The sequence below is a fragment of the Lemur catta genome, chromosome 10, assembly GCF_020740605.2.
Source record: "Lemur catta isolate mLemCat1 chromosome 10, mLemCat1.pri, whole genome shotgun sequence".
Lineage (NCBI taxonomy): Eukaryota > Metazoa > Chordata > Mammalia > Primates > Lemuridae > Lemur > Lemur catta.
Window position 1 is genome coordinate 47,474,055 of NC_059137.1, and position 26,194 is coordinate 47,500,248.

Below are 26,194 nucleotides of genomic sequence, written 5' to 3' on the forward strand. Positions count from 1 at the left end.
ACCAAACTGGATAAACAGACTGAATGAGTCCCTGTGGAAGCCTCTCTGCACTTTAGTTTTCATTCTGTAAACAGATATGTCAACAGATACTTCCAAGGACTTTCCACAGAACTGAGTTGGGAGAGGATTACCACTTTTGTTCTCTTTATTCGGAAGATAGGAAGCTGAATAGTGATCGTGTGCCAAGATCAGACTTCACAGTTAAGTGCCTGTTTCAGAAATTACTGGTGGAAAGCGAATTCTAAGGTGGACCATGTTTTTGTTTTTGTTTTTTTAAGGTAAAACCTATTTAGCTACAGAAGGTTCTGGGACATGATAAGGATAAATTATCCTTCAATTACAAATTTCTAGATGATACAGACTTTCAATACTCATGAAATATAAGTCAAAGATGTATCTATATTACTTGGAGGCTAAGAAGAAAGGAGGTCAAACATAAATGGTAGCTGCTAAATGAGATGGTTGAAGGGAGAAGTGAATGTAAGTGACATGTAACTTACTGCCAGGAACAATTAGTCAGTCTGTTACCAAAGGAACCTGAAGAGACTGTCCAAGCAGGTTCATTAGGGTCCAATTTTCTTAGTGAGAGTTGGCCTATGGTAAATAAAAAGTCTCAAGGCTTTTGAGGGATCAAGTAATTTTTGTTAAAACAACCATAAGCAAAGGACTAAAACTGCCTTTCTACTGGGCCTTTGCTTTAATTTTTAGTATTTAAAAATTCATTTTTTTAGATATGCTGAACCTAATAACACCAAGGAATGAAAGGGCCTACTACTCTGATTTGTTTGCTGCTTGACAGTTGAGATTTAATAATCTATTTGTAGAACCTACATAACTCACATTAGCAAGGATTTCTTTTTTTTATAATCCCCTTGAACTAAATTACAATCCTTTAAATCTAAGCCAAAGCACATGGCATTTGTTAGGTGTATAGCCAGAGCTCAACCCCAGTGACTCCTGATATAAAAGTTATGTGTTTTTACCAGCCCCTCTGTGTTTTCACAAAGACATGTAGCAAGAATTAACTGAAAACAAGAAAGGATAACAATTGATTTTTTTCAAAAATAATTGAAAAGTACTTAAAATCCTTAAAGTTATGAAATGCCCTAAAAAGGAGAAACTGACATACTTGCCAAGAAAAAAAAATGTTTATAAAAAATTTTTGTAAGAGAATAAATGGATCTTACTTTGCAGCTGCCTTGGTGATCTCATCAGTCAACATGTCTCTGACCCTGCAACAAAGATGCAAAATATATATGAGTTTATGTTACAGTAAGAACTCAGTCCTTTCTCTCATTTATCAATTAGTAAGAACCTCCAACAATGACTTTAGATCTTAAAACTACATATGTAAAATTTTACTGTAAGGTGAAAGAACTGTTACAAGGGCTTTACATCAAAGAGAGCTTCATTTTCCTTTTCACTGGATCACTTAGTGGAGGCAGGGAAGGAGGTGAATGTAACTGAGGAGGGATATGCACACAGCACTGTAATAGTGTCATGTGAGTGGAGTGTCCTTTATATTACTCTGCTCTATGGACTGAATGTGCCCCCCGCCCAATTTTATATGTTGAAATCCTAATTCCCATCATGGTATTTAGGAGAAGTCCAAACTGACTAAGGCATTCTCCATCTCTCTGTTGCATGAGAGCTCACCAAACATCAATTTACTATTTCCAAATTGTACATATGGAATAGTCACTATGTGTATATATAAAATGCAATTTCAAACTTCGGTTATATAATCACACCAAAGCCAACAGAAAATAATTATACTTGTGGGTTGGAAGGAAAATATGCTCAATTCAAATATTCACAGAATCTAAAGTTTTCATCGAATATAGAAGCCTTGATATAAAGTGAAAAACAACTACTGGCTGCCAAATTTACATTTTTAAAAGGATCACTTTCAATATATACTTTGATATTCTGGTTTCTCTTCAAAACGAATAAATCTTTCGCCTTTTTCAATATATACTTTGAATTTTACAAATTCAATGTTTTTATAAATATTATAAAATACTTATATTCAAATATAAATTACATTTGCATTCATAAATACTTGTATTTGACACAATATAAAATCTTAGCTATTCAGCATTGAGAATGAGTCATTTTTAAGAGCCAAGTTTTCAGAAAGTTGCAAACTGCTCCTATAAACCTTAAACTTATATTTTTTGAAAAATGGCAAGTTTCTCTGAAGTATATTATCCAATTTCCATCTTCCTAAATGAAGTGCATTCAATGTAATCTTTTATTGATCAATGTGGAATATTTACAAATTACAACATGTCTATACTTCGATCTAGGTTCAAACCTTCCACTTGTGCACTAGAGCTCCCTCCCCACTCCATTCTCTCTGCTGCATCACCAATTTTTCTCTCTCTACTTGTTTTTACTCTCCCCTTAGCATGTGAAAATACTGTAGTTTCCACCTTCCTAAAAGAAGAAAAAGTCCTCCAGCTATTGCCCCATTTCTCTGCCTCTTATTCATCAAAACTCCTGTAAAAGATTATCTATACTTGGTGACTCTTGTTCATCTCCTTCCACTCTCTCCAGATCTTTCTACAAATCTGGCTTTTGTCCCTACAACTACACCAAAACAGCTCCTGTCATGGTCACCAGCCACTTTCAAGAGGTCAAATCTGTGGCTCATGCTTGTAATCCCAGTTACTCGGGAGGCCGAGGCAGGAGGATTGATTTAGCCCAGGAGTTTGAGACCAGCCTGGGCAACATAATGAGATCCTGTCTCTTGGGGGGAAAAAAAGAGGCCAAATCTAATGCTCAATTCTCAGTGCCCAACTTTTGCAGCCTCAGAGCAGCATATATGAAAACTGGTCACTCCTTTCTCAGAACACTTTTTCCCCTGGCTTTTAAGATTCCATTCTTTCTTGGTTCTCCTCTTAAATCAACGGATCACTAATTTTCTATCTGCTTTATTGGTGCCCTCTTCATCTTCCCCACCTCCAAATGTTCAAGTGCCTCAGGGCTCAACCTCCTGAAATTTTCTCTTTCTTTACTCACTCCCTAGGTGATCTCATCCAGCACCATGATTTGAAATCCCATCAATATGCTGATGCTTCTCAAATTTACATCTTCAGCCCTGACCTCTCCCTGGAACTCGAGAGTCATATAGTCAATAACCTACTTGGTATCTCCAAATGGAGGTCTAATAGGGCACACCAGCCCTAACAAATTCAAAACCTGATTTCTGCCCTATAGAGATCTACTTTTCTATAGTCTTTTCCATCTTAGTAAATAGAAACTTCATACTTTTAGTTATTCAGGGTCAAAAACCTTGAAATCATTCTTGACTTCCATTTTTCTCTCACATCCTTCATTTAAATTATTAGCATTTAAAACCTATGGAATCTGACTTCAAAACAGATTCTACATCTCTTTATTTTTCAGAACTTCCACTGCTACCATTCTAGTCCAAAACACTATCATCTCTTGCCTGAATTATTGCAATGGACTCCTAACCATATCCCGCAGGGTGTATTCTCAACATACCAGCTAGAAGGATCCTTTTAAATTATGAGTCAAGTCCTCTGCTTAAAACCCTCAGTGTTTTCCATCTCACTCACAATCCCCTTCATGCCTGCAAAGACCCTCCACAATCTGATCTCCTGAACTTCTCTGCTCTCCTGTCCTATTACTTCCCTCCTTGCTCTATCCATGCCATATTGGCCTCCTTGCCAGGTACACTACTGGGGCCTCTGAATTCGCTGTTCCCTCTTCCTGGAATGCTCTTCCCCAAATCAGCTTGACTCACTCCATCACTTCACTTCTTTCAGGTCTCATGTGAATGTCATATTATTAAAGCACTCCCTGAACACTCTGTAGAAAATAGTAATACCCTCCTCCCCAATCTCATCTCAGCCTAGTCACTCTCTACTCCCTTTACTCTGCACTTTATTTTTCTTCCAATAATCAAAATCTATCATATTAAATCTGTTTGTTTATTATCTATTTCCATTCAGTCAAGTACAAGCTTTGAGAGGACAAAGAAGGGGCTTTGTTCACTGCTGTTCCTCTGTGCTTACAATGGTGGCTAGCAAATAATAGACAATCAATGCTTTTTGAAATAATAAATAAAGTGATGTCTTTATTTGGATTTGGGACTGTATTTCAATTAAGTGAGGATGCTGAAGAGCTTACTTCACAATAGCTTTTCAGGTACTGCAAGTTTGTGAATTTTCTAGTTCTATGTTGTTCTTATGAAACTTCTAGGGACCTATCTCCTTTATACTAACATACACATATAGTCCATGAGTTTCACCAGTGATATATATCCATATATATAGGTCTCTCTATAAATATTGGAGGGTGTAGCAAATATACCACTCTCACCAAATTATCACTTTTGGAAGATGAAATTAAAACTAGATGCAAAGCATAACAGCAATAGGAAGCAAAATCCAAATTCTTGATCTCAAATCTTAAATCCAATATCACAATGTTTTAAACTCCATTGCTATTTTTTTAAAAAAATCTAGAAAATGTAACTTAGAATAGAATTAATTAAACACACACACACACACACACACACACACATAGAGCTTATGATTTTCTATATGAGCCAATTGTCAGTAAATATAATAAAAGTCTAAAATCAAGTAACCTTTAGACAGATTTTTAGATTAAAGCAACCTGTGGCTGTAGGCAAAGCTATTTAGATTCTAGGTACTTTACTTAAATCTAGGCTGCTGAAACATTAATCTGACAAGGTATTCTTCCCAACCCATGTAACGATTTAAGTTGCTTTTAAAGCCAACACTTTACATTTTTATATAATATAATGGGAATTCCCGAGGGAGTGCCTGCCAAAGAAATTAAAGCCCTGATGTGGTAAAGTTGCCCCTAACAATGAAGATGTCTTGGGGAAGGGAGGAAGCAGAGGGGGGGAGGTGTAATCCTTGACTAAATGTGAGGTAAGAAGGCAATTAATTGAGTGGAAAAAACAGATTTTTATTCAAAAGCATATAAAATAATCAGTTTCAGGGAAAAAAGAAAAAAACTATCTCCACATTGCTTTAGAACAAAAATGTATATGTGTAATTTATGAATAAAGCTTTTCCTAGTATATCTGGGGAATGGGTGAAAAATATACCCATCAGATAGATCTGTCATTTCCCCTTCAGGCTCATACAGAAGTTAAAATTGCCAATCTTAAAGCAATTTTTAAAGTAGTTACCTTCCCGGCATGCTCATTTCCCATGACAAACAATGGGCAGCGGAATGCTAGCCCCTTACCAAAGCCAGGCTGTGCTTTTTTTGTATTGCACCTCCTCAGGTCCTTCTTTCTCATGTTTTAACTGCAGCTCCAGCTCTGCTATTCTTCCCTGCAAAAACAAAACAAAACAAAACAAAACAAAACAACCAGCAAAAATCAGCATGCAAACTCAATGGCCAAAATGATCTTAAAATTTCTTTGGGAAACACAGATGTATCCTTTCCCAGTTGGCCTTAAGTGTTCCTGATAGGATATTAGATTATGAGAGAGGATGTGTAAGGAGAAATAATCACATCAGTGCTCAGGTATTTCTGCATTCACCAAAGTCGTACGTCTTGGAGAAGTTATTTGTCTGGCAAATGTAGTGCAAAGAACTTCAATTTGGGATATCTATTAAATCAAATTTTAATGTCATAAGTCCCATTCAAAAAAATTCCTTACATGATAATGGTCTGTCTTTGTTAGCAACTGATAATTTTAGCTGATGCTATACCAATATTGGACTCTATATACCAGTATTATAACAACGGTAGAAAACGAGTTGGATAAGTATGTAAGGTTTAGGATTCAGGTAATATATAACCTAAGTTATTCTCCAACAGCTCCACATTACATTTATATTTCTTGAGTGAACTTATAAAAATATATATAATTCCCAACTTCTACATATAATAAAAATATAGCTAACATTGTCCTTTAAGACCAAAGCCTTCAAATGCTTATTATCCTTTCCATTTTTTTTTTTACACTGAGGATTATTTTGATCAGATGCTTTCCTCTCTACTCCATCACCAGTTGTGCTAAATTTAATTAAAATACTGGCTCGTTGGTGAACCCTAAATTGGACAAGAACTCAGATTGTGTATTCTACCACAGTGTAATGCCCAACCATTTTCAGAAGTAGTTGTGCCACACTTCTCACAAGCAGTAAATAAGAGTTCTGGTTATTTATTTCACATCCTCACCAACATTTGGAATTGTCAGGATCTTAATTTTTAACCATTCTAGTTGGATGTGAAATGATACTCACCAAGATTTTAATTTTATTTCATTATTTACTAATGATATTGAGCATCTTATCACATCAGTGTTTGCATTTCCTATTCTGCCCATTTTTCTATTGTCTTTTTCTCATGGACTTTAGCATTCTACAGTATGTTCTATAGAAGAAAAGTATCTCTCTATATATACCTTAGAGAGAGAAGCAATACAGCATGAAGGGTTAACGATGTGGCTCAGAATGCCTTGGCCTGATGCCATTTTCCCTTACCGGCTGTATAAATTTAGGTAAGTTATTCCACCTCTCTAAGCTTTAGTTTCCTCATTCGTAAAATGTACCTAACAACTGTCTCATGGTAGTAGAGAATCACATTAAATAATGTGAAAAAGTGTCTATTTAACACAGTGCCTGATAACAAATAGATAGCAATTATTAGGTTTGTTGTCAATAACCAAAAATCCCCATCTCCCTCTATTATCTTCTTTTAAAACCATCTTTCATGAATATATCTAAATCTCTCCTGAAATAATTCATACTTTTTAATCTGTATACTCCCATGGAGTAAAAAGGCTCCCAAAATTATAATATCCAGACTATAAAGTCCTTGTATTTCTCCTTGTATATACTTTGAGTTACCTGACTATGAGCACAGTGAGGGCAAAGATTGTTTATCAGTCTACAGAGTCCTTGTACGCAGCACAACTTCTGGCTCACAGTGCCCTGGAGCTTACCAGTTCAGGTGCTCTGAGATGCGATGAGCACTCTATTCACACCCTTCACAGTTTGTCTACTTCAACTATATCCACCTCCATCTCAATATTGTCAAAGATAGAATCCTGGCACTTGCATTCTCTCCTTTGTCTTTTGGAACAAGTTATGAGAGATGATCAAACTAGCAAGACATTGACATTAATATTTAATATTGATATTGGCCTCCTAGGAGGGCAGGCAAAGCAAAATAGAAAATAGTTTTTAATGCCTTCCCTAATTAAGCTTCTTAAATTATGCCTCTTAATTTCTAAAACATTTATTTCATATAATGCTTTTCCAAAAAAGATGAGGAATAGGAAATTAGAAGGTTAAAATTTGTTTAGAAATAAAGAAAACATAAGAAAACTAGAATACATGCAGCTTCTTGAGAAGGCCTATCTTTCTAACCGTCCCTGTCATCATAAATTAGTACAGCCATTCTATTGTGACTAAGTAGACTTCTTTTCTTTCTCAGAGACTCTGTTCCTTTCCATCCCCTCTTCCGGAATGTCTCCCTAACCCCTTCCACCCAATCCATGTTAGGCTATTTATTCAGATCCACTTTGCCTTCCAATTCTTGACTTATTGGTAATAGAGATCCAGTCTCATTCAACTCAGTCATCTCCACCTCTGGTTAACAGGTATAACTGAAATGATCACCTGAATTGAGATTTTTGGATTGCCTGTAGATTCCAATTATTAATCTATCCATCCCTCCTAAATTTTATCTCTAGCCAATACAACCAAGAGCTTGGCAATTATAATGAGCAATTTCACCTAGCTCAACACACACATACACACACAAAACAAAAAACTTTTCAAATGGTTATAGAGTAACTTATTGGGAGTTACAGTTCCTGATCGTGGCTTTGATTTCAGATTATTTTGCAACTAGCCAACCAACTCAGGAAACAAGTGTTTGCAGTCAACCTGCCTTTATACCTCTCTCCTGTTTGAGCTCATGTTCACAATCCCAAAGAGCCCCTTCACGACGCTGGAGACCTTAACCTCCTCAGCATCCCAGAAGAGCAACAAGGTAAAGACGACTATAGAGGGGTCCTTACCAAAATGGTCTCCGTAATGTCAATCAGCTCCTATCTGCATTATTCATCTTAATAAGAAGAAATCCAAATACCTCCCCAAGTCAACCACTTTGATTTACAATTCAAAACACCAAGTTCTTGTGGAAAAATTAGACAAGGCTGGAACCAAATGCCTAAGCAGAAGCCACTACCAGTGTTCAGATCTCAGACTTAATCACATCCTAATCAGCCTTCAGGAAGTAATGTAGAATGTACCTTAGTGCATGTATACTAGGCTTAATTGAATAAAACATGGTTTTTCTAAATGATCTTCTAGTTTAATGCTACAAAATATGTCTAGCACCAGATGGAAGTAACTAAAACTCCTATACAAAAAAAAAAAAAACAAAACCGTCTTCCAGGACAGAAATTCTTGATATAGACAAGGAGTCTGGCAGTTGCTCCAATTCTTCTAAGATACCATAAATTCTATTTAAGTGTGTGGACTCATTTAAAAAACTTGTTCAAGTTAAAATAGACCAGTGCACTTTCACATAATACTGAAAATCTTATTATAATCCATCTTTTCATTTTCACCTCTTTTGTCACCAATTCTCAATGGAACTAGACTTATATAGAAATCCAAACAAAGTAAAGAAATCTTAAACCATAAAGATACACCCCATCACCTGTAACAGCAGAGAGGCAAATAACTAACCTGCATTATTAAAAGCGGATTTTTCATAAACACATCTGTTCTTTAAAATAGTAAACAAATTTGCATTATTTGTTATCACAATTAATGACAGTACTGGGGAAAATGCATGGCGCAGGGGAAAAGCTGAGGCTCTGGAGTCAGACAAATCCAGGTTAAGTTCCAGTTCATTCATTTACTGACTGTTGGGTTTTGAGCTGTTTGCTTTGCTTTCCTAGTTACCCTGCTCCCCCATCTATAATCTCATTATACATGGGATTAATAACATCCACTTCAAAGGGCTTCTATACAGATTAATTGAAATAGTATGTTAAGTGTTGGGCATATAATATTCAACAAATGGTAACCCATAAAAATAAAATCAAGGAGTGTTTCTGTTGGTTTTGTTTGTTTGTTTGTTTGTTTTGAGATAGAGTCTTGCTCTGTCACCCTGGGTAGAGTGCAGCGGCATCATCATAGCTCACTGCAACGTCAAACTCCCAGGCTCAAGCGATCCTCCTGCCTCAGTCTGCCAAGTAGCTGGGCCTACAGGTGTGTGCCACCACGCCTGGCTGATTTTCCTATTTTTAGTAGAGATGGGGTCTCACTCTTGCTCAGGCTAGTCTCAAATGAGGTTTGTTTTTTTTTTTTCCCTTTAATCAGTTGCAAGTCATCTGAGAATTATAATCCTATTCAATTTAGCCTTTTACACAAAAAACTAAAATTCTCAGTTCATTCTATAGGAAGAGGAATTATTCCTCCCTTCTCCAGGTGCCCATAGCATTTTCTACATCCTTTCGTAAAGCATCAAGGATATTTTACTGGAACTGCTAGTGGACAAGTTAGCCTCCCCACACTGGACTAGGAGTTCATTTGGAGGAGGAGTTCCCTTTGTATACCACATACTTAGCATGGGACCCGTCTGGTAAAAAATGTGCCATAAATGTTTGGTGAAGGAAAGCTGCAAAATTACTTAGGGGAAAAATGAATCTGAGAAAAAGTGCATACTCTGACTTGAAATCTTATGCTTCCTGAATAAAAACTATAATTGACTAAGGGTGTGTATAATAATGTTAAAGAAACATGCAGAGACATGAACCATTCATTCATTCACTCATGCATTTATTCAAAACACACTGGGTACCCAAATGCTGCTAAGGATAAAAATTGAGTAAGGAAACAATGGTTCCAAAGGAACGTCTTTAAAATGCAGATTACAGTGATACTTGGGGGATCATCGAAGCAGTATTGCTCAAAGTTTGGCTGGTAGACTAAATGCATTAAAATCACCTGGCAGCCTGTTCAACATTGAGATTCTTGGTGCCCTACACAGCTCTAATGCATCAGAATCTCTGGAGATGTATTTGTGAAAATGTAAAGGCTCAGTAAGATATGTCATAGCCAGGTTTTAGTTTAAAATGGAAACACCAATTCCCAGACATTCATTCCTCCCACACCATCCTAGCCCCCCAACCCCCACCACATTTTTTTTTTTAGGACAGTTGTGATCTTTAACCATTAACACCACACTTCCTGAGACTCCTTGAAAATCTTACTCTGGAGCATAAAGTACTTAACTAGCATCAGATTTTTTCTATCATCCTTAACAATGAGTTTTAAGCTAGGAAAAAGAACTGAGCTAGTTATTTTCTTGTATTGTTAACTGCTCACATATTCCCTAAGTGACTGAAAACTATTTTTAATTTTAAAAATTCACAAATGATAGCTTATATTATTGGATCAAGTGAAGTTAAATTGAGTATATCTCATTTATTTAGTGAGCATCTATTATATTTTAGACACTTTTTTCAGACACTTATGCCAGAGACAACAGAGAAGGAAACCCAACTCCTGCCTTTAAGGAGCAACAGAGACAACTAGAGGCCCCAGACAAATAACCACATGACAAGGGCTTCAAAAAGGGCAGCACAAGTACTCAGGAAGTACCCAGAGGGGCATATAATCAATCCAGCGCCTGTCCAGATAAATTGATCTAAAGAACAAGCAGACATTAGGTGAGGCAAAGAGGGAATGGCAGGGTCTGAGACAGAAAGAACAATGTGTATGAAAGCTAAGAGGTTAGCAAGACATGCTGAGTTTAGGAAAACAAAGAAATTTAACGATGCTGAAACATAAAAATCTGCAGGAAAGGTTAAGAGATAAGGTTGGAGGTGTAAGCAAGTCCGGCTGGAGGAAGCACAGGTAAAGGGGGAGAGGATGAGTTCAGTCTGGGATGCACTCTGCCAGGTGCTGTGGGCAGCCAGGTGGGGATGCCCAAGAGGCAGCAGGACAGAGGAGAGTGGCACTTGGAGAGAACTCTAAATAGGAGGCATAGATTGGGGGGCATCAACATTGAAACTGAAAGTACAGCTGACATATGTATGCCTCACATTCTTTTAAGAATAAGAATAACCATTGAATTTTTGATAGTGTTTCCCAAGTGCTTTTAATATATTAAATACACATTTCCAGTAAAACTTTAGACAAAGACGCACTCCCCCAAAGTGAATCTATCCTATGGTTTCGTTACCTGTAAAATGGCATGATAAGCTCGACTCATATATGCAAGCCAGGCCTGGGGAAGAAAAATTGCACGGTGCCACTCCGAAAGCTGGATATGAACCTGTGGGAAAAATGTGCCACAACATGTTAGACTACACAGTATTAAAACAGAATAAAAGTAAAACTACATCATCAATTCTTTCTTGACCTTTATTTAAGTGGTTAAGGTTCTAAAAACAAACCAAATCAGTCCAGGATCAGAACCACAAATAATATCTTCTGCATATTTCCAAAGGAGAAAAGTTTGGAGTCTTATAAAGACAAAATAAAGTAAGCCTGGAATTTTCTAAATTAAAGCAAATAAAATCCTACAATAATAACAAGTTAAAATGATATGTGCAATACAAATCTGTCCTTGAAAATTAGGGGGAAACTCTGTAAAGGCTCTTGCCAATGTCAGGAAACTAGGCATTGTCTAACAAACCCCCTAGTAATTTTAAATAAAAATAAATACTGCTCATATCCTGGATTTACAATATGACAATTTCTGAAGTAATAAACTTAACTTGCCAGCAGAAATATCATGTTGTGTAGAAACCATGGTGGTAAGAGCATGCAAATGAGTACTGCACACAGCAATTGTGCGCACCACTAGATAAATGCCCTTTAATCAGTGTGGGTAAACAAGAGAAAAATGATATATGCCAACACGGAAACCCTGTTTCTCAATAGAGGCCCAGACAAAACATCTGGTTTTCATAGTCATTTCTGTTTCTACCTCTTAGTATACGGCTATCTTGCAACAAATCTTCCCAAGGTCTGCTTCTGTTAAAGAAAGATCACTCAAGAAAAACAGTCACAGTGCATCACATTTCATGTTTTCTGTAACTCATCTCACCTAAAGTCAAACAACTAAAACTTCAGTCTGTGTCCTAGAGGCAAAAACAAAACAAAAAAAGATGACAAATTTATATGTAATTATACTAAAATCATGATAACTAGAGTTTAAGGACATTGTATTATAAGAACTAATATTCTCCATTGCCTTGTGACAGAGAAGATGGCAGCCTCTCTCTGTTTTTCAATCCCAGTCTCTGTGAGGGCCTACTATACACAAGGTACTGTGGGGAGATGAGAGGATTATCAACCAATCTGTGTCTGCAGAGAGCTTTCTAGCTAGTGAGAGAGCCAGAAACAGGCACAAATAGATTATAAAGCAAAACTATGAAGAATCTATGGAAATGAAGAGAACAAAGAGATTAATTCCAACTATCTATCACCTCTCATGACACTGCTGTTTTTTGTTTTAATTAGATATTCAAACAGTATGAAACACATACTCAGACCATGAAGTGAACTTTAAAAAAATTACAAAGACAGGACTTTCTTTTTCTGATTAAGTACACTGCCAAGTAGGGTAAGGGGAACCTTGTCCATATGTCAACAAAAATCCTTGAAGGAATGAGGGCTCCAACTCCTGCTTCTTCTGCTGTTACCCGGGAAGAAAACTATAACCTAGGCCATGTTTCCAGCAGGGGAGACATTAATCAGTTCTTGGTCCTGCTCTCTGTTTCCAAAATGTGGGCAATTTTCTTTAACTTTTTTCCTATCAATTCTGTTCCCTTTTCATAAAATATATTAACCATCTTTAAGCCCCATTTTGAGACCTGAATTTAAAAGAAACAACCCTCAAACACCACAACTAAAACTTTTATCTCTCATTGTAGAACCTCAAAATATTTTTAAATTTTCCTGCCAAATGATCTGCACAGCCTCAGCAAATTGGCAAAAAGAGCAATTTTGGGGGAAGACAATGGTTTCGACTGCTTCTTAAACTTGAGTTAAAAAAGGAAAGGATTATGGAAAAAATGTAAATGAAAACAAGCAAATCAAATGTTGAGTCTCTAAAAATGAAGACATTCATGCCAGGAAACCTATTTAAAAGGAGGTTATAAACTGAAGGTTAAAGTTAATCCTCTTCCTGCTGTTCCAACCACAGCTTAAGGTGGGTGCAGGGACGCAGTAGAATGCTTCAGCCTAGATGCCAGCCTGAACTCCCTGTGTGTTATGGGATTATACCCTAGTTTTAGTGTTCTGTGGAGTTAGGTGTGCATAAATCTCTTTAAAAAATGCACTCTCTTGCTCTTTCCCTTAATGCAGAGAGACTTCGGGTGACAGCCTGAAGAAAGCCATGCCTTATGCCGCAGGTGCATCACAAGCAAAAGGGACTCCTCTGACCATTATTGGCAAAAACATATTTTAGGATGCTATTTCATTTAATATTCTGTGTAGCCACCCACACTGCCTATATTTTAGGTTAATGTTGCTAGGTTAAAAAATTAGCATTTATAAAGTATGAAAATACCTAACTTGCTATTCTTCTGAGAAGTCTTTGAAGAAAACCCAATCAACAAAATAATTTCAAATCATGAAGCTAAAACCTCACTGCACACTCTACACACTTCTATGCCATCATCATTCAAAATCTACTCTACCTTTTATCTTTCCTGTTTCTGTCAGTATCACCTATCAATATCCCAGTTACCCATGTCTGAAATTTCTGATTTATCCTGGGCTCTCCCTTGCCCCTAACTCCACTGTCAAGTCTACTTCTGAAATGTTTATTATATATGTCCCTACTTTCTCCATTGGGTTGGTTCTAATTCCTGCCTAGCTTACAATCACGCCACCTAACCGATCTCTTAACAGCATAAAATCTTTCTTCCTTCTAACATATCCTAAATGGTGCTGCTGCTATCACATTAGCACAAAACTTCTTTTATAATAAAAAATAAAACTTTGACATTTTATTAAAGAATAAAGTCCAAACTCTTGTAAAATGTTTAGTTTTTCAGAATCAAAAGGACACTATTCATTTTAAGAAATAACTGTGTTGGCCAAGACCTCCAACCAATTACCCCACTTGATTTCTTGCTCCTCTCTTTCATATAACCCACAATCTGGCTGCATTGAGTTCTGACCCAATTCCCACGTTTTTCCTGTACTTTACAGGACGTTTGCACTCACTGCTCTTTCTGCCTTCAATGCCCTGTCTTCCTCTCATTATCTACTTACTGAAATAATTTCTCCCATCTCTATACTTCCAGTACATTATATGCCTCTCTTGTAACACTGCACAGATTCCATCTTAGATTATTTGTGTACAGACTTTAATTTCATATAATCCTAAAGAGCAGAGATCATGTCCCACTTATGCTGGAATCCTTCCCATGGTACCCATAACAGTGTCTTGCATGTAAAGGTTCAATTAAGTACCTGCTGAGTTTAACAGAATTAAATACACAGCATTCTCTTTAAAACAAATTCTTGTCATGTGAAAACCATACTATCATAAGTGAATAATCACAAAAATTATGATGTGCAACTTTCAATCATTCTGGAAATACAATATTAAAACACTTTTAAAAATAGATACAGCCAAACTCAAACATGAGTTGTTGAAAAAACCAGTTATTCGAGATTTTATAAAAGCATGTCCAAAGTGTTCTAGCCAGGAAATGTTTAATTCCAGATAAAAACAGTGAGTGACCAGGCAAAATTTTAAAGCAGGTATTATAAACCCTATATTTTTAAATTCCCCAAACTTTTTTATTTGTATCATATAGGTTCTAATTAAGTACCTGAAATATCAGCTTGACAGAACATATCCTGCTTAGAAACACAATTCACAAATACAGGAAAATGTTGGGAGAGAAAATGGAAACGTAATCATATTTGTTCACTGATACATGTTTGCCTGAGGGGACTACATGGCCATCTAATTAGTTAATTTACTGATCAGGATACTTTGCCCAGAAATTTGGTGGTGTGTTCTGCCTCTTGAGTGATTTTAACAGATATAATTATTCCATCTACAAGAAATACTCATTTTAACAGCCCTTCATTAAATATTATAAATCAAGTAAGACAAACTTTTGAGGAGGTTCTTTGACTGTTAAACTAGGATAGGCAGAGCAGCATGTAAAAATTGACAGGAAAACTAAGTATTTGCTATTAATTTTAAAATCCCAATCTCATAAAGGCATCTTTCATGCTCACCAGATGCTCTTTATTATCAAAATAAAAGTATTTAATGTCAGTAGCTACACACACAGATGAATACTGAACCACTACGTTTAGCTTTGTGACACACACGCATTCTTCCCACATTTCCAGAAGAAAAACCATTTGCACTTAGTGTTACAGACCCCAAAAGCCACTCAATGTCCCATTGTTTATACATAAGAAATAACAGGCTTCCATTTTCTGTCAACAGTAATTTTGTTGGCACAAAATAATTTTTTGTTATTCCTGTCCCCTGACAAATAGTGAGAAGAAGAAAAGGAAGGACACCTTTTTAATGTAAAATGACACTCATCTCTTTGTAGGTGTGTTCTGGACATTTAATATTCTCTCTCTACCCCCTTTCCTCCCTCCTTCCCTTTCTCCTTCTCTCCCTCTTTCTCACCCACCCTGTATCCCATCAGGATAACATTAGCTTGAAAGCTGACAATTCAATCACATTTCAAGCAACCATTTACTCTGTTATTTAATAGAAGGGGGAAACCCAGTTACCATAACAACTCACAGCCACATGGTAATTATGGAGTATCTAAAATACAGCAAACCATACTTTTCAGAGTATTTTCTAGTGGGAATCTGTAATAAGCACAGATACCACTTCTCCCCGTTATTATTCACAATTTTCATCTAATTGTTTCATATTGCATAAATGCTAACACTACTACATGTACTTTATAAGAAATACATTTTTAAAATAAAGAAACTGAAAGAAAAAGGCAATGCACTTCTTATATTTCAAATGATTGGTTATATCATATGTACTTTTGAACATCCGGGGGATAAATTTAAAGGAGGCAGGAAAAAACTAATTAACTTATTAAGCAAAAAGAATCAGATGATGATGACTTAAAAAAGAAAAGAAAGAAAGAAGGAAAGAAAGGGAACGAGCTAAAGATTTCATTCAGAGTAGAGCTGCCAGTAAGTCTGGATAAGGTTTTTCTAAAATAAAAATGAAAATACAGCTCATTACCTATTGCTGAGACAGAAATATGGTTGGGTAGCAGCAGCTGGATCAGGAAAATTTGCATGCGCCCAAGGATGGAGAAAATAATGAAGCAGGACTGCCATTCTCATCCATGGACAAAGCAGAATCACCTAATTTAGGTGAGAGTGTCATGTCAGAGTTAGAAATGCCAAAGGATGACAAGACTGGCAGCAAATTTCAGGGAAGGAAACTGTCATTCACCTTCAGCTTCCTCTTCAAGATGAGCCAAGTTAATCTCAGGATGAGAAGTGGGTATAAAGCAGAATAGAAGAGGACAGTCACTTGAGCTTGGAGAAGCCCTAGTAGATCTGAAATGACCACAGATTGTCCTCAGTTCAAAGGAGCAAAGAAAGAGGGCACTTCAGTTTTAGAGAAGTCTAAACAAGACAACAATTATGCGCTGCTCCTAGTACGTCAGGCCAAACCCAAATCAGGCTTGGATCTGTGATTCTTCCAAAAGTAACATGGGAGAATTTCATTCTAGGACAAGTCAAAAGAATTCAAAGTTTTACTTTCCAAAGGAATTTACCACAGATTACATTAAACAGCTTGTTCTCCATGGCATTGAAAATTACTTGATTTAGCTAACACACAGTTCTTGAGAAGTATTGACAATTACACAAAGCAAAATACACTTCAAAATATAAAGAGCAGTGGTTTCCAGTCCAACCTGTGAGGAGCTTAGAAGTCACCACTCCAACCTAACAACAACTAAAAAGCTGAACAAACTGAAAAATCAGTAACTCTTCTAACACCCAATTTCATAAACATAAAAAGAAGGAGGGCTACCCTAAGCTTATATAAAGAATAGGCCATTGAGAATAGGGGAACCTACCTCATGTACAAGAGCAAGTGATGTCTGCTTGAAACTTCTCCCTCTACTGGCTGTAAGTCTATTCAGTGGTTTGCCGTCTTTACTCTGATACATTGAAACATCATAACAAAACAACATGCCACCTTAAAAAAAAAAAAGAAATTTATAAAACATTTCTAATGGCAAAACCTTACTAATTATATGCCCAGTAATACATAATCAATCTGGATAGAGACTTATAAATGAAAAGATGATTTGCTAAGAAAGTTATGATTTTCAACTATTGTGTCTAAGAATAGAAAAAATATGAGATATAAAAAGGTAACATTTAAAATATCAAGAAATGAAACATGATCGACATCTCAGAAGCCCTTCCCCGTGGCTCCTTCCAGCCACACGCGCTCCACTCCAAAGGTAGTGTAACGTCTACCACCATTCTGCCTACTTTGGTACTTTATATAAGTGGAATTAGACTTGTGTACACATGTTTTATTTGGCTTCTTTCATTCAACATAATTGTTGTGGGAATCATTCATATTGTTACTGGCGATTGTAGTATATTCATCCTCATTGCTGAATAATATTCCATCATGAGAGTATACTATAATTTATTTACCCATTTTACTGTCAACAGGCAGTTAGGCAGCTTTCAAGTTCAGGAATACCCAAAACATGCTGCTATGAATATTATAGTATATGTCTTTTGGTGGCTTCATTTTGGTTTGCCCCTAAGAATGAAATAACTAGGAAAAACAGGGTATAAATTTCTTCAGTACCAGTCTTCCAAACTTGTACTAACTTACATTCCCAGCAGCAGTTCTGGTCACTTCACATATTTAGCGATACATTGTATTTTTCATCTTTTTTCATTTTAGCCATTCTGGTAGGTACATAGTGGTATCTTATTGTAGTTTTAACTTGCATTTTTCTGATGCTGATGAAGTGGACCATCTTCTCATGTCTTCATTAAACATTTGAATATACTCTTCTTGACGTGTCTGTTCTATTGTTTTGGCTATTTTTCTATGTGTTTTTCTTGTTGATTTGCAAGAGTTTTTTTTTTTATGTATTCTGGATATAAGTCCTTTTTCAGACATACGTATTGTAAATTCCTTCTTGTACTCGGTCAGTTGCCTGTTCAGTCTTCATTAATGGTACATTTTAATTAACACCTCTTCTTAATTTTAATATAATTTGTCATTCTTTTTATAATTAGTGTTCTAAATTACAGGACCATTTGTTGAAAAGACCATCCCTTTTCTCTGTAGCACTGCAGTGTCACCTCTGTCACAAATCTGGTAATGTTGTGTGTGTTTCTGAACATTCTATATTCTTCCATTGGTCAGTATGTCAATTCTTGCCCTAATACTACACTGTCAATTATTGTGGCTTTATCAGAGGTCTTGATATCTAGTAATGTATATCCTCCTACTTGTCCTTCAATGTTGCCTTGGCTGTTCTTGGCTTTTTGCATTTACACACAAATTTCAGAATCAAATGGTCAGTTTTCAAAACCTACTGGGATATTAATTAGAATTGGGTTAAATCTATATATTAATTTGGAGAGAACTGACATTTTTACAATATGCAGTCTTCTAATCCATAAACATGGTAGATCACTATATTCATTGGGACTTATTTAATTTCTCTCAATAATATTTTATAGCTTTCAGTGTACATATTATGTACACTTTTTGCTAAATTTATTCTGGGTACTTGATATCTTTTGATGCTATTATAATAGTATATTTTTTAGATTTTCCATTTGTTATGGTATATAAAAATATACAATTGATTTTTATATATTCACCTTTGTAGGTATGCAGTAACCTTGCTGAATTCATTTATTAATCCTAGTAACTAGTCTGTAGATTATTTTGGGTTTTCTATGTATATAATCATGTCATCTGCAAATAATAACTATTTCTTCATTTCTAATCCTTATGATTTTATTTCTTTTTCTTGGCTTATTGCACTAGCTATGGCCTCCAATACAATATTGAATAATAGTGGTAGGAACAAACATCCATATCTTTTTCCAATCTCAGAAAATTTCAATATTTCAGTATTAAGTACAAATATGACATGGTAGATGTTCTATATCAGAATAAAGTAAGTTCTATTCATAGTTTAATGAGAATCTTTTTGATATGGTGAATAGATTATAAATTTTTCAAAGGCTTTTTCTGCACTGAGACCATTTAACAATCATTCTGCCTTTTTCTCTTAATGCAATGAATTATATTGCTTTTCAAACATTAAGTTTACCTCACTTAATTGTTATGTATTATTGTTTGTATGCACTGCTTAATTCAATTTTCTAATATTTTGTTTCAGATTTTGCATCCATGTTCACAAAAAAGATTGGTTTGTAATATTTCCTTGTTGTAAAGTAGTCATAGGGTTTTGGCATTAAGATTATGCTAGTGGTCCCCTAAAAGGAATGTTCCTATTTTTTCTATTTGCTGTTATTATTTTTTTTCCCCTCAAAATAGATCTTAATCTATTCTAAGATCACTGTTATTTTTCTCTTCACTTTTTGGAAGAATTCATCAAGGAAGCCATCTGCAGCTAGGGTTTTCTTTGTTGGAAGGCTGTTAGTTTACAGATTCAATATCTTTAATACATATCAGACTATTTGTATAGTCTACTTCTCCTGTCAGTTTTGGTAAGTTTTATATTTTGAGGGCCTTCCAAATCTCATCTAAATTGTGAAAAATATAAGCTAAAATTTCTTCATAATATTTTTTTCTTTGAATGTCATAGTGTCTGAACTGGTATTTCCTTTGTTGCTCCTGATAATCTGTGTTTTCTCTATTTTATTATCCAGATTTACAATAGCTTTATCAATTTTGTTAAATTTTTCAAAGAATCAACTTTTGACTTTACTGATTTTCTTTATTTTATATGTTTTCTATTGCACTGATTTTATTATCTCCCATAAGTTATATAGCTTGTCTTCATTATTATTCAAACTATTTTCTAACTTCATTTTGATTTTTTTTGATCCATGGATTTTAAGTATACTGTTCAATTTTCAGCCCACTAGAGATATTCTAGTTACCTTTTTGTTATTTATTTCCAGCTTAATCCCATTGTCATTAGAGAACAGGCTCTAAGTGACTTCAATATTTTGAAATTTATTGAAGTTTATGGTCCAGGATATGGTCATTTTGATAAATTTTCCATGTATAGTTAAAAAGAATATTAAATCTATCATTGTAAGGTAAAGTGTTTTCTATATGTCAGTAAAGTTCATTCATAGTGTTGCTCAGATATTTTGTAAGCTTACCGATTTTTTTGTCTACTTACTCTGCCAACTACAGAAAAACATATTTTAAAGTTTCCACTATTATTGTGGGTTTGTCTATTTCTTCTTTTAAGTCTGTTCATTTTTGTCATGTATTTTGAAGCCATGTGGTTTCATGTATACCAATTAGAATTGTGGTATTTTCTAATGGAGTGACTTCTTTATCTCCATGAAATGTCTCCTTCATTTCTAGCTGTTTCCTTTTTCACATGTCTAGTACTTTTGTATTGTATGCTGGGCAGTGTATAAAAGAACTACAGAAGCTCTAAACGATGTTATTGTCTATCAGAGAGTAGTTTTCTTCTCCCCTCCATTAGGCAGATTGGGGGAAGGACTGAGCATCACAACTTAATCAAGGATTGATCTAGGTAAGGCTTGATTATAGTTTTGGTAACTCTCAGTCTACCCCTGGGGTTGACTCCTGTTGCTAGGACATGTCTTTCCCCACTAACTCCCCCTGACACAAGACATTTAATTGACTCCACAATCTGGAAAGATCATAGGAGATTCAGGTCTGTCCTCAGAAGTTTCCAGCTTAGCTCTTTAGCTTCCCATCCCATAAAGCTTCAAAATTTGGCAAATATCTCAATGGAAAAACAGGCTGTGTGTTTGAGGTCCCTCATGTTCTAAGTTTTGTCATTTCAGCACCACATGAATGCCAAGATCGCTGTTGGTTCTCCCCTTCCAGCCTCTTGCTGCACCAGGCTCTTGCTAAGGATGAGCCTGAATACTCAGCCTCCAGCTGGGCCCAGATTAGTAAGTGCACCCAGGTGAGAGCAGCTGCAGAACTTCAGTACCAAGTCACCACTCTCTCCAGGGCTTTCACCTCTTGGGTAGTTTGTTTTCAGGCCCATTCTCCTAGCTAGTCTTCGTTCCCTGAGCACCACGAGACTAAAGGAGGTTTCGCTTTGCTTTTCAGAAGTTTTCAGCCTAGCTTTTGCTACAAGGTCAAAATTCAGCAAATATCTTATGAGGACAATCTCTAATTTGTCACCTTAGCCCCATACAACCACTAAAAGTTCCACTGGTTTCTTTTTTCCTCCAACAGGCCAGGGCTCTGCCTAGGCCAAGCCCCAATTCCAGGACACAACCAGAATGAGTGAATAGCCCCAAATGGAGGAGCGGGGGGAAACAAAATCTAAAATGTTCTGCCTATTTGGGAATTTTAGTCCATCTATTTGTCTTTGCTTCTACGATTCTCTGATGCCTTTTAAAATGCAATTATTTATAATTCATATAGCTGTGTCTGGATGTTTGCAGGAGCAATGCCCATGACCCATTACATCTTACTTGGAAGTGGAAGTTAAATCATTACATTAAAAACCTGTACCTTGGCTGGGAGCGGTGGCTCACACCTGTAATCCTAGTAATCCTAGCACTCTGGGAGGCTGAGACAGGAGGATTGTTTGAGCTCAGGAGTTAGAGACCAGCCTGAGCAAGAGTGAGCCCCCCGTCTCTACTAAAAATAGAAAGAAATTAGCTGGACAACTAAAAATATATAGAAAAAATTAGCCGGGCATGGTGGTGCATGCCTGTAGTCCCAGCTACTTGGGAGGCTGAGGCAGAAGTATTGCTTGAGCCCAGGAGTTTGAGGTTGCTGTGAGCTAGGCTGATGCCACAGCATTCTAGCCTGAGCAACAGAGTGAGACTCTGTCTCAAAAAAACAAACAAACAAACCAACCTGTACCTTGATACTATGCATTATCCTTACCTGCAAAGCCAGGTTTCAATCCTGGCTGCTTGTTTGTTTCATACATTTTCAATATAAAATTGGGGATTCCTGCTACAGTCTTCCCTTGGTCTGTGCGGGCACCTCCTTTTAATGCAGAGTGATATATCCCACGAGGCATATTCACCATTTCTTGCTTCACAAGTGAGGTAAAAAATTCCTCCAAAGCTAAGAGGATAAAAACAGACCAAAAGTAGAGTTATACAATATGTTAGAAGAGAAATATTCATTCTTAACTAATATTCAAAGAACTAAGCTCTATTTCTGGCCAAACTTCACATGGTAAAAAGAAAACTCTTGATGCCCATCCCTTTCCTAGTCTTCCTCAAATTAGAACATAGCACCCGGTTGCTCAAGCTCAAAAACTTAAGAGTCATTCTTAGCTCCTCTCTTTCTCTCATTTCTTACATGTAATCCATTAGCAAGACCTCATGACTCCACCTTCCAAATATATCCCAAATCCATTCATTTCTATTTTCACTGCAACTTACATAGTTTTTTGTCTTCTCTCTTCCCCATATAAACTAATGTAAAAACTAGTTTCTTGGTTTCTTTTCCTCTTGATTACTCCTATAAACTTTCCTCTGCCCAGAAGCCAGAATTTTGTCATTCCCTTCCCTAACATCTTCTGATGGTTTTTCAATGTAGAATAAAATCATAACTTCTGACCATGATCAAGGCCTTCTATGATCTAGCCCGTGACTCTCTAGAACCACACTCACTCCTTGCTATGTGGAAACCACACTTCCATGAGGCCTCTTTCCATTTCTCAAAACACAAAGTCGACACCTAAGTCAGGGCAACTGCATTTGTTATTCCTTCTACTTGGAACATATTAGTCCCAGATTTTCATGGAACTGCCTTCTTCTTGGCATTTAGGTGTTTTCAAAGAGGACTATCATGACCATCCATCATTCTGTAGCAATATGAGTACAATTACTTAAAAATAAAATATTCTTTTATTATTTCTTTGACTGTGTTTCTTCTAATTAAGTCCAAATCTTTATTGCTTGACATTTTACTTATTACAAAATAACACAGCAATGTGGGGTTAGAAGACTATAGGATGCCCAAACAAAATATTTGATAAGACTATAGGTTTACACTCAAATGTCATTTTCCTAAGGACCACTAGAGGTTGCCCAATACAGACACAAACAAAACAAAACAAAACAAAAAAAACCCATTAAAACTAAACAAATCTGGCCGGGCGCGGTGGCTCACACCTGTAATCCTAGTACTCTGGGAGTCCGAGGCAGGTGGATCGCTCAAGGTCAGGAGTTCGAGACTAGCCTGAGCAAGAGGGAGACCCCGTCTCTACTAAAAAACAGAAAGAAATTATCTGGACAACTAAAATATATATAGAAAAAATTAGCCGGGCACGGTGGCACATGCCTGTAGTCCCAGCTACCCAGGAGGCTGAGGCAGTAGGATCGCTTGAGCCCAGGAGTTTGAGGTTGCTGTGAGCTAGGCTGACGCCACGGCACTCTAGCCGGGGGAACAGAGTGAGACTCTGTCTCAAAAAAAAAAAAAAAAAAAAAACTAAACAAATCGTATGGAGTGGAAAATAAGAAAGAAAAGCACTGCAACTGCCCCTTATAGGAACAAAAACCAGGGATCCACCTAACTACATTGGAATTTCATTCTGAATAGATCTAAAAGTGTCCTTTAAATGACCCTAATAAAGGCGACGCATACTCACTGTAACATCTATTCGGTACCCAATTCTGTTTCTACATAGAACCCCCCTAGATGCAACCAAGCTTCTCCATTCAAAGCTTAGAGAACATCTGTGTGGGATGTTTTCCATTTTCCCCTCCAGATCTACCCACTACCTTTCTCAACCCTCTCTGTGTTCTGAAAGAATAACCTTTGAGAAATGCATCAATAGGTCTCCTTGTTCTCTGGCTTCTGGTTGGCTTCAACCAATGAGACACTGGTAGAAGATCAGAGGGTGAAAACAGAGCAAAGTCGGGGAATGTATTTCCCAGACACTTTCCTGCAGGATTGCCACAGGTTACCTGAATGCCTCTTCTGAAGGTCCTGGCTCCCCTTAGGCAGCCCTATTTATAATACAGATGCTCTCTCTTCCTCCCCTTATCTCTGCAGGCCAAGGTCATTACCAATGCTGAGATGATTCACCATCTCTTGGGAATTTTTCTTAATCTTGACAACACAATTGTAAATAGGTCCTTTATTAAATTCTCTTCAATTACTCTATGTGAACGTATCCCCGCCCTTTCTTGTCATGACCCTGATCACTACGTCACCTACACAAAAAAGCTAAGTAATATCCACCTGCTGGCCATGTTCCCCAATTCCTGCATACACATGCACAGGTATGACTGCTTCAAACTGGGTATGAGTATAGACTTTCCAGAATGTAGCTAGGAATCATATGTTTGTGAGGACAGAGGCACTACGGTGAGAGAAGATAATCTCACGCTTTCTCAGAAGGAATCTTATTCTGGCAAAAGGTGAATCATGTCAAGGGACAAGTACACATCTGCACATGGATTAACCCAGCAATGAAAATTTGTTTATTTGTCAAGCTCTACAGTGAACTATGGATTCTCAAATAACACCAGCACAGGCAATAATTTAAATGAGGAAAAGTCAAGAGCCTGAATATAGCTGATATATAGGACTCCATCTTCCCCCAACTACTAAACTAGCAACTAGAATTTTTTCCAGTTTTTAACCCTTAATCTAGTCTCTTCCTTACAGATGACGAGGTGACAATTTGAAAAGAAGCTGAAAACTTGTAGGACACAGGATGTCAAATAAAAAATTTTTAAATAACCCAAATGTCCTTCAACAGCTGAATGGATAAACAAACTGTGATACATTCATACAATGGAACACTACTCAGCAATAAAAAAAAAAACAAGCAACTGATATCAGCAACTATTTGAATGGATCTTAAGGATGAGTGCAGATCATAATCCCAAAAGTCACAATTCCAAATGATCAAAATCCCTAAACTGTAAAATTCCTAACATCTAAAATCTCTAAAATTATAATCCCAAAGGTTTAAAATCCCAAATTTTTCCTGAAGGCCAAATCCTGGAAAACAGACTAGGGTTTCCAGTTGTACACAGGATCATTGTATCATGTTAATTGCATCACAGTAGCTGGAATTACTGCCTTGTTATTGTCTTTATGTGGAAATTAAGTATGGTTTAAGGAGACGCATATGGGTGCCAAGTTGACAAAGCGTGGATTTGTGGACTTAATTTTAAGTGTCAGCTTGACTGGATTAAGGAATACCTAGAAACCTGGTAAAGCACTATTTTGGGTGTGTCTGTGAGGGTGGAGATTAGTGTGTGAGTCTGAGTGGACCAGGTGGGAAAGATCTGTCCTCATTGTTGGTGGCCACCATGCAATCGGCCAGGGACCCAAAGAAAACAAACACAGAAGGCAAACTGGTCTCTGAGTGCTGGGACAGACTTTTTTTCTTCTGCCATGGACCTCAGAACTTCAGGCTTACCAACCTTTAAACTCCAGGAATTACACCAGCACCAGGGGCTCCCAGGGTCCTGAGGCCTTTGGACTTGGACTAAGCCACACTACCGGCATCCCAGGGTTTCCAGCTTGCACATGGCCTGTCATGGGACTTCTCAGCCACCATAATCATCTGAGCCAACTCCCCTAATAAATCCCCTCTCATATATCTATATACATATCTTATTGGTTCTGTTTCTCAGGAGAATCCTGACTAATATAGATTTGGTATTCGGGAAGCCAAATATCATTCCTTCTTACTGTATTCTTTACAGCACAATGGAAAAGATACGTGAAATTGTTCCCTCATAAAAAGGCTGTGATATGTGTATAAGGCTACTTAATGATAAAAGGTTTAAAAACTAATTATTATTGATGCTGTAAAATCAGAAAATCACTTAATTGCAATGGACTTTCAAATAGACAACGTCCCACTTACAAAATTTGTAGACCACAACTATTCTCCAAATACAAATGCACTGAGGGTTTTGAAGATTGAAGTGAAAACACAGGCAAAAAAACACAGGTTTCCTTGCCAAATTATACAATTGTGTACAACTTCTGC

General features: G+C 36.7%; 1 protein-coding gene across 4 annotated transcripts in view; it reads right to left on the minus strand.

The window, feature by feature from the left end:
• The window catches only part of FOCAD (focadhesin), a 258,289-nt gene that overhangs the window by 60,994 nt on the left and 171,101 nt on the right, over window positions 1–26,194 (minus strand). For all 4 annotated transcript variants that reach the window (XM_045563768.1, XM_045563770.1, XM_045563769.1 and 1 more), the window contains 5 exons: window positions 22,108–22,293; window positions 17,108–17,229; window positions 11,233–11,325; window positions 5,257–5,345; window positions 1,188–1,232 (listed from right to left, as the gene is read on the minus strand). In XM_045563768.1, coding sequence (XP_045419724.1) covers window positions 1,188–1,232; window positions 5,257–5,345; window positions 11,233–11,325; window positions 17,108–17,229; window positions 22,108–22,293 — 535 coding nt within the window. The remainder of the gene's footprint in view (window positions 1–1,187; window positions 1,233–5,256; window positions 5,346–11,232; window positions 11,326–17,107; window positions 17,230–22,107; window positions 22,294–26,194) is intronic.